Source organism: Trichomycterus rosablanca, chromosome 6, assembly GCF_030014385.1.
Source record: "Trichomycterus rosablanca isolate fTriRos1 chromosome 6, fTriRos1.hap1, whole genome shotgun sequence".
NCBI lineage: Eukaryota > Metazoa > Chordata > Actinopteri > Siluriformes > Trichomycteridae > Trichomycterus > Trichomycterus rosablanca.
The window spans coordinates 1,139,253-1,154,340 of NC_085993.1; the positions used below are offsets into that span (position 1 = coordinate 1,139,253).

The 15,088-nt window shown below is 46.4% G+C and overlaps 1 protein-coding gene across 1 annotated transcript in view; it reads left to right on the forward strand.

The window, feature by feature from the left end:
* LOC134316175 (espin-like protein) overlaps positions 1-13,172 on the forward strand; it is a 28,602-nt gene extending 15,430 nt beyond the window's left edge. The window contains exons 6-10 of the mRNA XM_062996494.1: positions 4,316-4,459; positions 7,375-7,507; positions 7,717-7,850; positions 9,485-9,649; positions 9,742-13,172. Coding sequence (XP_062852564.1) covers positions 4,316-4,459; positions 7,375-7,507; positions 7,717-7,850; positions 9,485-9,649; positions 9,742-11,181 — 2,016 coding nt within the window. The 3' untranslated portion in view covers positions 11,182-13,172. The remainder of the gene's footprint in view (positions 1-4,315; positions 4,460-7,374; positions 7,508-7,716; positions 7,851-9,484; positions 9,650-9,741) is intronic.
* The last annotated feature ends 1,916 nt before the right edge of the window (positions 13,173-15,088 follow it).

A 15,088-nucleotide genomic window follows, 5' to 3' on the forward strand; every position in this document is an offset into this window, starting at 1 on the left:
GCAGAATCTAAACAGGAGAACATCAGACCCCAAAAAGGAGGAACATCAGACCTCAAAAAGGAGGAACATCAGACCCCAAAAAAGGAGGAACATCAGACCCCAAAAAAGGAGGACATCAGACCCCAAAAATGAGATCAAAACCCAAAAAAGCAGGACATCAGACCCCAGACTTGTGGCTGATTTTGACCGATCATGCCTGCTAGGGGGCGCCCAGCTGACCGGTAGCAGATCTGAGATTCCTACTCGCCCGTTTTTAATCATTATAAAGGTGAATTATTTGATTTCTGGTTTTGATTAGAATTATGAACGTCTGTATACAGTGAGATTAGAAGTCGGGGTCAGTCACTGTACGGCGCTTTGCTCAGGGGTCCAACAGTGGCTGCATGGCAGAGCCAGGATTCCAACCTACAACCTTTCAATTGACATCCCAAGGCTCTACTCGCCAGCCTAACTTCTAAACTCTTGTTGGTCATGTGTGTAAGTGTGTGTGGGTACAGAGGGGGTAAGAACGACCCCGCCCTAAAGGCTTTGAGGACAGGAAGTGTAAATCTGATGTAGGAATGTGGATCTGGATGCTGACGTACGTGTGTTTACGTTATACGTATGGCGTATAGAACAGAGCTGAATTTATACCACGCTTTATGGGACCCACCTGCTCTGTTTACGTTGTGAGGGGTGAGATGAGGCGCTCCTCCACCTTCCAAAAATCAGACCTTCTTAAGGTCCTCAGAGCCGAGGGTATGAAGGTGATTTAAGGTGGTCTGGTGGAGCTGAATGGTAACAAAGGTTGGTGGTCTTAAAGCCACTGTTGACGTTTGTGTTATGTGTATTTTGACCCCAGGTGCCCATGTGCCAAGACCCCAAATTCAGTTGCGTGTTCCTCTAACCGTAAATTGGCATCTCTAGACGTGTGTGATCAGAGACATTGGTAGACGTACCAGGGGTCCCATGGAACGCCAGCTCAACCAACCCCAAAACATTATGGAGCCACCAGTAGCCTCTACAGTCCCCTGTCCCCTGGACGCTTGATTTGATAATGAGCTTGTTGGACACTCCACTCCAAAAGCCGTGGGTGTAAACATGGGGTTCGCTCCCCCATCCTTGAGGCTATAACAGTTTAGGGACGGCAGGTTGTGGGAATTTGTGCTCGTTCTGTCAAAAGAGCCTTTGTGGGATCAAGCATTGATGTTAAAGTTTGGACACCTCTGCAGGAGTGTGCTGTCGTTCCCTGATTGTAAGTGGTGGCACACTTTGATGTCCACTCTTTGGACATGGTGGACATCAGACCCTAAAAAAAGGAGAACATCGAACCTCAAAAAGAAAAAACATCACACTTGAAAAGAAGGGCATAAGACCCTAAAAGGACGACATCAGACCCCAATAAGGAGAACATCAGACCCCAAAAAGGAGAACATCAGACCCCAAAAGGGAGGAACATCAGACCTCAAAAAGGAGAACATCAGACCCCAAAAGAAGGACATCAGTCTCGAAAATGGAGAACATCACACCCCCCAAAGATGAACATCAAACCTCAAAAAGGAAACCATCAGACCCTAAAAGGAGGACGTCAGATCCTAAATAGAACATCAGACTCCAAAAAGAGGAACATCAGACCCCAAAAGGAGGAGCTCAGACCCCAAAAAGGAGAACATCAGACCCAAAAAAGGAGGAACATCAGATCACAAAAGTAGGACATCAGACTCAAAAAAGGAGAACATCAGAACCTAAAAGGAGGATGTCAGACCCTAAATAGAACATCAAACCCCAAAAAGGAGGACATCATACTTGAAAAAAGAGGACATCAGACCCCATAAAGAGGAGCTCAGACCCCAAAAAGGAGGAACATCAGACTCCAAAACTCAGTTGAGTGTTCCTCTAACCGTAATTCGGCATTTCTAAACGTGGGTGGATAGAGATGCAAAAAGGAGGAACATCAGACCCCAAAAAGGAGAACATCAGACCCCAAAAAGGAGAACATCACACCCCAAAAAGGAGAACATCACACCCCAAAAAGGAGGAGCTCAGACCCCAAAAGGAGAACATCAAACCCCAAAAATGAAAACATCAGACCCCAAAAGGAGGGCATCATACCCCAAAAAATAGAACATCGGACCTCAAAAAGGAGATTAGACCCCCAAAAGGAAGACATCAGACCCCAAAATGAAAGACGTCAGACCCCAAAAAGAAGATCAGACCACCCACATCCTTTGATTTCGGACACTTTGATGTCCGCTGTCTGTTGGACATGTTTGAAAAGCATGACACGCCCTGACACCGCTGGGCTGAGATGATGCCGCTTCCCTAAAGTCGTGCAATCATCTGTAAACACAGGCAGAATAAAATACAGCGTTATCCCATCGCCGACCTCTTCTCACCGGTTCAACGTCCTCGCTCGCTAAAATCAAAGCCAGCGGCCGGCGCGGCGCATTTGGTTTTCGTTAGCTGAGCCGCTCTGCTGATACAGCGGTGAACGCTCGAACCCCGCGGCCCTCGTATCCTCCGCTCAACCTCGCAGGCCACACAGGAACTGATAAGAAAACCGAGAGGCCGAACCGAGGCAGCAGAACGTTTCACATGTGGCTTCATTAGTGACGGATATCATTAGAGATCCCTCAAGGAACGGTGCTGCATCAAATCTAATTCACACACTCACCCCGTGTTGTTTAGTTTTTCCTCTTAATTTTGTTTTAATACCAGATCGTATTAGCTGTAGATCTACACTGACCGTGGAGGGTCGTAACTAACACACACGTGTGCAGTACTGGCTGATGTGGTTCAGCAGCTCCTCCTCTGTTCTGGCCGTCTCGTCCACATGCTCAGTGGTGATCATCTTCCTTAAGCAAGAGTCTGAGTCGAGTCACGAGTCAATATAATCTACACAAAACATATATTGTAAATGTAGCGTAGAAATAAAGAAATAATCTGTAAGTTCAGATAAAAACAACAACAGATTAGCGAGTGTATTTAGCCGTTTTACTTCGTGTCTTTACTTTCCTCCTCATTGTGTAAATGAATGTAATTTCTGTAACAAGAAGGTTCCAGTTAAAAGCTTCAACTGATACGTTTTGTTTTCATTACAGAACAAAAGCGCTCTATAAATCACGGCACGGCGGCCAAAATCCCAAACACAGCAAAAACAATCATAACCGCTGCTTACCTTAGCTTCTGTTCTTCCAGATGCTATTACATTTATAAGCGTGCGTCCCATTAGGAACAGAATCCGTTATTTTGTAAATGTGCTTATAATTAAAAACCTCCAAACTTTTCCCGGTGGTGAAGTAAAACAGGAAGTCGTTAGAAAGCCGATCGAGCGTTTCATTACCACGTCATCTGTGTGACGCAAACCGAATAAATGCAAATAACAGCATTTCTTACTAACAATTACAATCAGAAGCTCTGATTGGTTCAGAAAGCGTCTCTCAACCATCAGCACCGATTCTGTAGGAGCGTTCCATTCACCCTGGTCGTTACTGTGAAGTGCACTACGTAGGGTATTCTACCATTTTAAGTGAGATTCTGATCCAAAGGTAACGAAAATGTTCAAATGAAGTGAACTTCAGACTGTGTAGGGAGTAGGGAGCGACGCTTCATCACTACACCGGAAGCTGCTGGAACATTTACACATTGCATTATAATTATATATAATTGTCACACGTAACTAATGTTAACACATGCTGACACTAGAGACTCTTGTTGTTTACGAGTCGAGTCTGAAGTCGCTGTGTGTGCGAGTCCCCATCTCTGCGACACACCAGCTCCTGTAGTTCTTCTGGTGATGGGGCCATTGATACGTCATTAGCATCCACCAATCCGAATCCTTCGCTGAACCATGCTGTGGACAGTTGTAAACTATTGCTTAAGATACTGGACTAGTAATTAAGAGGTCGCTGGTTCAAGCACCATTACTGTCAGGCTGCCACTGTTGGGCCCTTGATTGCTCAGACTGTAGAGTGTAACAGTTCTGTAAGTCACTTTGGCTAAATGTAGAAAATGTAAATGTAAATATAAATGCTGTCGCGTGATTGGCTGTCCTGACAGCAGCAGGTTGCCAAACCAGGTTCGAGGGTACGCCGGCTATCCGTAATCTGTTCCGTATCGCTCTACCGTGTGGAAAGCCCTTGTGAGTTCCATTTGTACCAGAGTGATACGGGTGTTGAGTAACTCTGTCACGTGAATAAATCGTATCTGTACGTAACGTGTTTTCGTTCCGCTTCGTTTGCTGTAAAACGTTCAGTTTAACGACCTAACACCATTAGACCTGACAAATCTGCCGAGGTTAAAGGAGCGTGACGTTAAACAGACGTTTGTTTTGCAGCCACGCGGTGCCGTCCGGCTGCTGGAGGTGAGCGGCCCGTCAGAAGACGAGCGGGCGGAGATGCCAGCGCCTTCGAGAAGGTCCGGCTCGCGTGATTACTACAGACGCATCAGTGAAACTCAGCGGGAGCCCGACGTCCCCAAGGTCAACTGCAGTAATCCTTAATAATTCTGTCCTGTGAGGTTAAGATTTATAAATACGGCATTGAGCCGAACGTATGTGGACACCTGAGCATTCGCTTGATCAGATATATAAAAATACCTGCATTCTTGAGGCTTTTTTTTACTATTTATTTATGCATTTTAGGCTTTTGCCTCTGTGGATCCCAATTGCGTCCGAAAGGGGGTATATTTGCCAACTCCTTGCCCCTTTCGATGTGTGCGCGGTCCGCAACCCCTTCTTTTTCACCCATTGCACATGAGGCTCATCCACTTCTAAACCTGGGTCCTTAAACAGTGTTTGAAGACCCCACCCGCTAAGTCCGGCCTTTGTTCCACCTAGCAGACTCGCTGGCCCAGCCGACCGGTAGCAGAGTTGAGATTCGAACTGGTTGTGCCACCTGGGCACCTATTTGCGCCCCGGCTCACTATCCATGTCCCAGTTCATCCCAAATCTGTTTAACAGGGTCGAGGTCTGGGTTTTGTTTAGCGTGCTGAAGGTCCTTCACCCCAAACTCATTAAACCATGTGGTTCTGGACTTCGTTTTCCGTGTGTGGTCAGAAATAATCCAAGAACCGCTTAACAAAAAGAAGAAGTCACTAATTCCACGTCTTTAGTGATCAGCAGGAACGTTTTTACGGCATAATGGGCGTCTTTTGTTTTAGGATTATATTAGACCATTGGGACACATTTCTGTATAGTATGAGGTGATACTCAGGGCTTCTTTTCGTCCAGGTCGTTAGTTTTCCAAACTCGGTTACCCGAGTCGTGTCTTTAGCTACTTTACACTTCCACATCTTGGACGCTTGACTAAGCGATTACTAACTGAATTGCCGTAGGTTCACTAGGACGCCTCACAGAGTTTCTTACATTGACTTTGACTTTTATTAGATGTCAGACAGGATGAAGCTGAGATATTTCATCTTTTATCTGCTCAACTTCATTTCATTTATTAATAAACATCCATTCCTGCATTTCAGACCTGCAACACATTCCAAAAAAGTTGGGACGGTAAAGCATTTACCACTTTGTAATGTTGCCGTTCCTTTTCACCACTTAAAAGGCGTTTTGGCACCGAGGAGACCGAGTGATTTGGTGTTTCAGCTTTTATTTTGTCTCGTTCTTCCTGCAAACACGTCTTAAGATGTGCGACAGTACTCGTTTAATTATATTATGCACTGTAGAGGGAGAACATGCAAATCCCTTCTGATCTTCCTTTGTGGACAAACTGGAGATCCTCTGATCATCTTTGCTCATCAGAGACTCTCAGCCTTTCCTGGATGCTGCTTTTGTACCAAACCATGATCACAATCACCTGTTCAAAATCACGTCATTATTTAGTTTTTTCACCTCATTACTCGCCCTAAATTCTCCCCGTCCCAACTTTTTTTGGAATGTGTTGCAGGCCTGAAATGCAGGAATGGATGTTTATTAATAAATGAAATGAAGTTGAGCAGATAAAAGATGAAATATCTCAGCTTCATCCTGTCTGACATCTAATAAAAGTCAGTCAACGTGTTGTTATTTTATTATTTGCATTTTCCACCCTGTCCCAATGTTTTCTGATTTAGGGTTGTCTATTTTTTTATCTCGCACAACCTAAATAATATCCTGGATGATATCCTGGAAGGCCTGGGGATCCCACCAGAGGGGCTGGTAGAAGTTCCGGAGGACAGAGACGCTTTCCCTGCCCTGCTCTCCCTGCCCTGTGGCCACTGCGACCTTGATGATTTTGAAGTACTTAGTATTTAATTTGTGGACGTTTTATTTTCAAGTGTTCGTTCACGGCTGAGAAACATCTTGCAGAAATCCGTATCTCTCCGGCGTGTGTGTACGCTTTCATTTTACACTGATGAGGAAGGACACGTTTAATCCCCGGATTCCCAGAAGCATGACGCCGGATCATTACACGCACGAGCGACCGGCGCTGTGATTGCGCTGCCATCTTACGGGTTCCGGGAAAGGGCACGAATGCGCCAAGTTTCACCACTTACTGTGGGGTCGGGCGCATGTGAAAGCAGGGGAACCTTTGGTGGGGGGGTAAATGGTTGATTGTGGGTTTTTGGGCAGGGGTACAGAGGTACAGTTGGGGGGGGGGTCATTAGTTAAGGTTTATTGTGAGGTCAGGACTTATTACAATCAAATACGCTTTTACTACTCAGCTCCTAAACCTTTTAGTTCCAATTCCCCAGGTTATATCTCTCCTTTACTGCTCCAGACCCCTACCTAACACCCACCCCTTCTGACACATGTGCAGCACAAACCGCTTCTTTTCACCTGCATCAGGCGGGTTTACAAGGAGATCTGTATTGCACACTGATCTCCGTTATCCCCCGTCTCTGTGCAGTGCCATCGATCAGCCAGCAGCGGTCGTAACTGCAGCAGCTATGAGGAACCCCTTACAGCCCTCCCTTCCTCAGATGAGTCGATTGTTGTCCATGTAGGCGTCCAGACAGCCGTTAGCAAAGCTGAGATTCGAACTCACAATTTGAAATGTCAGCACACACTCCTCAGAACTCCTCAGTTCGAAACTCGGTGTGGCCACCGGTCGACAGGGCGCCATCTAGTGGGCATTATTGGCAGTGCCTGCAGCAGACACTAATTGGCAACTGTGTCTGCTAGGGCGGGATGACCGGGCGGGATGACTATGTGGGTGGGATTTTGAAATGCTGTGTAAGGACCCTGATTAGCAGATAGAGAGGTGCCTGTGCAGAACGCATGGGTGGAAAAGAAGGGCTGTTCATGGGTCGGAGGGGGCGTGAGCAGGAAATATACCCTCCTCGAATGCAATCAGGGATCCAAATGCAGAAATAAATAGACAAAAAGACAAATTATTACAAGAACTTCTGTGACAAGAACAATGACAAAAATAATAATCTGTAAACATTTTCCGCCAGCAGTCGGAGCCTAGCAGTGACCGCCAAGCCTTCAATCGACCTGGATCACCTGCTTCTCCTTCTTCACCCCCAACTCCGTTACCGTCGGAGGGGAGCGCGCCCAGCTGCGCCCCACATGTCCAAACATCCGGCACAGGTAGGTGACCCTCACCAGGACTGATTTTACCCCTTTTGCCCTGAGCGTGCCTCTTATTTACTCATGAAAACACAGGAACTGAGATCATAACTGATTCATCCTGCGTTAACTTCCAGCTCGGTGAGTAATGCTAATCAGGCTGTGTAAATATGATGGGGGCTGGAACACAAACATGTAAGAGGAATAAATAACGTTTGGTGTAATTGCAGCGATGAAGAACGCGAGCTCTGGAAAACCAGCGCCGGAAAAGGACCAGAAGCTTCTGGGGAAGATGAAACTGGGCGATCTGAGGTCGATCACCTCGCTCAGAAAGTCTGGATTATCGGAGCGCTTGACGCCTGCTGTACGTACATTCAGATTTTTGTTTGTTTGTTTGTTTATCACAAATGCACATCCACTGACCACTGTCCACATAACCATGGACCACCGTAGATGGACAAAACAGTCAAGCTCCCAATATAAAGTCCAAATCCCCCCTAAAGGGATCACTGGGGTGGAGGTCGGTGCTCTCTGCCGGGTCCTTCACACCAAAATCGACAATCTGAGTCTTAATGGACCTCCTTCCTGATGCAACACTCCTATTTCTATCCGGCCTTGGGACCTGCACTGAGACGCACTGACATGTGCACCTACCAATGACTAGGCTGTTTCAGCCACTCCCCTCGGACATTAGCCAATCAATTCTGTGCAGACACCCGATCAGCCGACAGCACCACCTAGATTGGAACCCTGGCTCCCGAGATCTCAGCAGTAGTGGGCTAGTGTACCTCACCGCGAAGCCACCCGAGCGCCCCATTTGGAGACACATCCTCCACTCCACAATAAGGTCAGATTCTTCTGTAAAGTGTCCAGCAATCCAGAGGTACAGAAAGATACCACCAACATCAGAGGCAAAATCTAGAGGAGAGGTCGTCATCTAGATTCTAACTCTCGAGAAGAACGTCTTGAGCAACTGTACAACTAGCAAGTACACCGATCAGCCATAACATTAAAACCACCTCCTTCTTTTTACACTCACTGTCCATTTTATCAGCTCCACTTACCATATAGAAGCACTTTGTAGTTCTACAATTACTGACTGTAGTCCTACATGCTTCGTTACCCCCTTTCATTCTGTTCTTCAATGGTCAGGACCTCCACAGGACCCCCACAGAGCAGGTATTATTTAGGTGGTGGATGATTCTCAGCACTGCAGTGACACTGACATGGTGGTGGTGTGTTAGTGTGTTGTGCTGGTATGAGTGGATCAGACACAGCAGTGCTGCTGGAGTTTTTAAATACCTCACTGTCACTGCTGGACTGAGAATCGTCCACCAACCTAAAACATCCACCCAACAGTGCCCCGTGGGCAGCGTCCTGTGACCACTGATGAAGGTCTAGAAGACGACCGACTCAAACAGCAGCAATAGATGAGCGATCGTCTCTGACTTTACATCTACAAGGTGGACCGACTAGGTAGGAGTGTCTAATAGAGTGGACAGTGAGTGGACACGGTGTTTAAAAACTCCAGCAGCGCTGCTGTGTCTGATCCACTCATACCAGCACAACACACACTAACACACCACCACCATGTCAGTGTCACTGCAGTGCTGAGAATCATCCACCACCTAAATACTATCGCTCTGTGGTGGTCCTGTGGGGGTCCTGACCATTGAAGAACAGCATGAAAGGAGCTAACAAAGCATGTAGAGAAACAGATGGACTACAGTCAGTAATTGTAGAACTACAAAGTGCTTCTATATGGTAAGTGGAGCTGATAAAATGGACAGTGAGTGTAGAAACAAGGAGGTGGTTTTAATGTTATGGCTGATCAGTGTATATTGACAAGAGGTTTATCTTCTTGGGTTAGAGAGGTACCCTGGTACACTGTGCCAACAGCTCTTGAGACTCTTTACCTGTTAAACATTCAGTAGAACTTACGACCAAGGTCCAGAAGGTCTATACATGCATGTACTATATCGTCCTGCCTCTCTTTAGAATAAGATGGTGGTGTTGCCCACGGAGGAGGCAAACCTGTCTGATATCGACTACCTGGTACCAACTCTTGACGAGAAAGGGAGACCCATCGCTGAATGGAAGAGACAAGTCATGGTGCGCCAGCTCCAGACCAGACTTCTCGACAACGAGGCCCAGAAGCGGAAGGTCATGAAGGTTTTGTGTATCATGCATATCTATTTCAGAAGTCTGACATCTCAAAAATGTATAATATTTATTCCGTTCCTTGATGTACACAGGAAAACGGAAACAAATACGCCAAGATGGACAGCTGGAGGTACTCCCAGGCTCACAACGCCATTCTGGGACCGTTCGGAGAGATGCTGACCGAAGACGACCTGGTCTACCTGGAGAAGCAGATTCAGAGCGTGTCCATGCAAAAGAACGGCAAGGGTTACGAGCTGGAGCTGGCACGGCTGGTGGAGGAACTCCGGAGCACCCTTCCGCCCGCCATAGTCAACATCACGGTCAACACTCACTGCCGGAACCCGAACACACGGGTCAAACTGCCCGCCTGGTGTAACCGGATCTCCGGCATCGTCATGAGCATGTCCCTGCTCATGAGCAACCTGACGGACGAGTCCAACTTCAAAATGCCCAACTCTGAACTGGCGACGGTCTTCTCTCAAAACCCCGAGAGGCGCAACTCGTCCAGGGGGCGGAGAAAAGAGATCGAAAACGAGCTCCATGAACTCGGGGTGTCGGTGCAGAGTCTGAAGTCCACCTTCGAGAACAGAGACTCTTTGATCGCCGAGGATCCCGAAAGCGCAGAAATACCTACGCCAGTCGATGACCCCCGTGAGCAGGACTCGAGAGGGCTTCCTGAGCAAAGTGATGATCACAAGAGCGTCATCGAGAGCACCAGCTTGCGCAAGGAACGCATCGTGGTCCTGTTCCTGGGGCACTGGAAGAAGTCCGCGTACGCCGCGGCGGTCAAACTCGCCCAGAGAAAGCTCAGCACGGACGGCGAGGAGACGCCAGACGTGAGCGAGGTGCGCCGAAAGACCAGCCTGGATATCACACCCAAGAAGATAATGGAGCAGGGTTCTTTGGGACACTTCTTCAAGCAGAGGAGCGCTGTCAACAAGATGATCGGCAACTGGAGGAGCATGATATCCATCGTCCCGTCGCGGCAGATCCGCCGGCTCAACCGTCAGCAGGCACTCTACTCGCCCGAACAGTTTCTCCCCCGGGTCAACGGGGCGCCTTTCGAGTACGACTCCCTGACCCTGGACCTGTTCATGCTGGGTTACTTCCACATCCTGGAGCAGGACCTCTCGGCGGACGAGAGGAAGATGCGGCACCTGCTCTGCTTCGAGGTGTTCGACCACCTGGGTCATTTCAGCTGGGAGACGGTCAGGGATTTTCACAAGGCCGTCATCCGGGACATCCAGGCCGCTAACAGGGACTGGAACGACGGGTTCGAGGACATCAAGATCAGGTTCTTCGGGGAGTCCACCAATCAACCTGAAGTGAAAGACCTTGAGAGGAGAAGAGCGCCGCCGGAAGCGAGACAAGTTCCCAAAGTCATCATCCAGACTCCGACCCCGGATGAGGACGACGTTCTGTCCAGGAGTGCCGACTTCACCAACCTGAGCAACGAGGAAATTTGCAGGTACATCGATCGGAGCTTCGCCTTTTGGAAGGAGAAAGAGGCGGAGATTTTTGACTTTGAGTAGCACGGACCAGGAGCTTTTTAGTTTAGCCGTAGCCAATTCCCAACTTGCTCAGTCTTCCTAACATTTACCATCCCAGGCGGTCATGAATCACGTTCTTCCTCAGAGACACTTCCAAGAACTATTAAAACCCTTGGAGAAGAGCGCTACCTGTCCTGTTCTACATGCCTGAGGGAACATCTACCCATGACCACTATATCTGTACCCTATCAGATCTGAACTGAATGTTTTGTGTGTTTTTTAGGTTTGTCATTTAGATGAGAAAAGGGGTCAAGTGTCTCAGTTAGACAAACAATACATTTAAAAGACTAAAATTTACAAAGATTACAATAACAACAATAACAATAATACACAAATAGAACGTCTGTCAGTAACGAGCTGGTGGAATTGCACCTTGCCCTTTGTAAACATTCCCCCTAAAATTGCACAGTCCCATGTGTTTAGTGAAATCACCTTATATAGAGGTATTTAGGGTTGGTACTGCGGTGGTGTAAGAGCTATTTTTGAGCCGGTTTGTCCTTGTTTATTTGTCCATTACAATTTTGTTGGCTCTTTGAAGGCAGCTGGACCTGTGTGGGTCCTCCAGGGTGGGTAGAGAGCACCCGGTGATCTTCTCCGCAGACCTCACGATCCTCTGTAGTTCTTTTTAGTGTGCTGCAGTGCAACTGGAGAACCACACGCCAAGGGTGTGAGTGAGGACGCTCTCTATGGTTGAATGCTAGAAGGAGACCAGCGGTCTCTGATCGATGTTGTTTCTCCTGAGGGTCCTCAGAAAGTAGAGTTTAGTTCTGCGATGTTCACGCCCCAGGTTAGGTCCTCCTCGATGTGAATACCCAAGAAGCGATAATCCGTGACCCCTTCTACACAGTCCCCATTGATGGTTATGGGTGACGCTCCTCACCATCCTAAAATCAATAAACAGCTCTTTTGTCTTTGCCGTGTTCAGAAGCAGATTGTTGTCCACCACAACGACAACCGCCCCACTTTGTCCCGGTAGGCAGTCACATCGTCTCCTGAGATAAGTCCCACTATGGTGGTGTCGTCGGTGAATCTAATTATTGAATTAATGCGTTTTTACCACAACAATTGCAAACAGGTGTAATAAATCAACAACAGTAGAAGGAAGGCCCTTTCCTTTCCTAATGACATGGTTTGAAGAAATTCCAGTGTCCTGTACAGAGCCCTGACCTCAGCTCCACTCAACAGCTCTGGGATGAACCGGAACACCGACTGATCGATCAGCGCCCAGTTATGCAAATACAAACGCTGTCACGGGCACGAATTCCCATACACAGACACACTTCAAAGTCTTGTGAGAAGCCTCCAACTGAAAAGATCACATAAGATCACTCATTTGTTTTTGAAAAGCGATACTTTTGGCCGTATAGTGTAGCTCAAGAACAATATATGAGGGTCAGTAGTAGCTCATTGGTTAAGGTACTGGTCTAGTATCGGAAGGTCAGTGGTTCTAGCCCCACCTCTACTAGACCGCCACTGTTAGAACAGGTGGTGCAGCAGTAAAACACACACTAGCACACCAGGGTTGACATTTTGAACCCATCTGTTTGAAACTCAGCTCTGCTATCCGGCAGACTGGGCGCCTACATGAACAACGATTGGCTGTTGTTCAGTTACGCTGCAGTTACGACCTCTTCTGGCTGATTGATGGTGTCTGCACAGGGTCAAGGAATAATGCTGATCAGGGTGTGGCTCTCCGTACACAAGGCTGATCCGCATATGAACTCACCTCGCGCAGGTAAAAAGATGCAGTCGGTACTGCACACGTGCGAGGGGACGGATCTCCTCAGCATCAGTAGAGAGGAAGCATAATGCAATCGGGTGATTGGACACGACTAGATTGGGAGGAGAATTGGGGGCACTGCCATCCTGCACCAGTGGATCTGAACGGGACTAACGGCGGGTTAAAGTGATGATGTGGGTTTTTAAACAGAGCAGCAATAAAAGACTCCAACATGTTCTTGTTTAATTTAAAAGTGTTTCGTTTTTGAAATGATTCATTAAATATTTTGTAATATTGTGTAACAATTTACATACAAGCAACTTTTACACTGAGCAGGCATAACATTATGACCACTGACAGGTGAAGTGAATAACACTGATTATCTCTTCATCACGGCACCTGTTAGTGGGGGGGTATATTAGGCAGCAGGTAAACATTTTATCCTCAGAGTTGATGTTAGAAGCAGGAAAAATGCAAAACTGCGGCTGCAGCTCTTGTGGGGTGTGTCCCGGTCTGCAGTGGTCAGTATCTATCAAAAGTGGTAAACCGGCGACAGTGTGATGCTTTGGGCGACGTTCTGCTGGGAAACCTTGGGTCCTGCCATCCATGTGGATGTTACGTTGACACGTAGCACATACCAAAGCATCGTTGCAGACCACGTTCACCCTTTCATGGAGACGGTTCCCTGATGGCTTTGGCGCCCTGCCACAAAGCTAAAATGCTTCAGGAACGGTTTGAGGAGCACAACAACCAGTTTGGCCTCCAAATTCCCCAGATCTCAATCCGATCCAGCAGCAGTGGGACGTGCTGGACGAACAAGTCCGATCCATGGAGGCCCCACGTCACAACTTACAGGAGTTAAAGGATCTGCTGCTGACATCTTGGTGCCAGATACCACAGCACACCTTCAGGGGTCTAGTGGAGTCCATGATTCGACGGGTCAGGGCTGTTTTGGCAGCAAAAGGGGGACCAAGACAATATTAGAAAGGTGGTCATAATGTTATGTGGTGTACGTGTAAGACGGATAACTGGAGAAAGTGATTCTGGGCGGCGTCACTATTTCTCACTGGTGTTTAAATGCAGATTATTGAGTTTATCAAAACTCTGGGGTCACATCCCAGCAGCCACCACTATTCTCCATATTATTTGGATGATAGGAAATGAAATCTCCATCATTTTTATGTTCAGCTTGAATTATGACTAAAATTAAGCCTGAAGAAACGTCCACAATCCAACCATTTAACTTCAAACGATTCTACACTCCCGTTAGCTGGTGTTTCTCCAGGTCTGTGAGATCAAATGAACGGCTTTCACCTGAATAAATACCACGCGGCGCCAATCTAGCGCCATGAACGGGTTTATAATGTTTATCTACGGTTCTATCAGGTAGGAGGGGGAGAAGCTGAAACTCTGCAGGGCGTTTAGTCACCAGACCGAGAGCCAAGAACTTAAATAATGATTCAGTTAATTAATTCTCCACAGATTTACCATAAATACAGTTTATTACTTCAACACAACGTTCCTTCCTTAGTAGCTCAAACTGACATCCATCTTCAGATTACCATAACCATCTGAAAGAAAAACCAACCTTGGAAAAGAGACCATTGTTCCATGCACCAAGATTTAAAATAAATAAAGTCGAAATTATTTGGAAAATAAAGTCAAAATATTTGGAAAATAAAGTCAAAATTATTTGGCAAAAAAAAAAAGTCGAAATTATTTGGAAAATAAAGTCAAATTATTTGGAAAATGAAGTCAAATGATTTGGAAAATGAAGTCAAATGATTTGGAAAATGAAGTCAAATGATTTGGAAAATAAAGTCGAAATGATTTGGAAAATAAAGTCGAAATGATTTGGAAAATAAAGTCGAAATGATTTGGAAAATAAAGTCGAAATGATTTGGAAAATAAAGTCGAAATGATTTTGATATTAAAGTCAAAATTAATTGGAAAATAAAGTCGAAATTATTTGGAAAATAAAGTCGAAATTATTTGGAAAATAAAGTCGAAATTAATTGGAAAATAAAGTCGAAATTAGTTGGAAAATAAAGTCGAAATTAGTTGGAAAATAAAGTCGAAATTAGTTGGAAAATGAAGTCGAAATTATTTGGAAAATGAAGTCGAAATTAGTTGGAAAATGAAGTCGAAATTAGTTGGAAAATAAAGTCG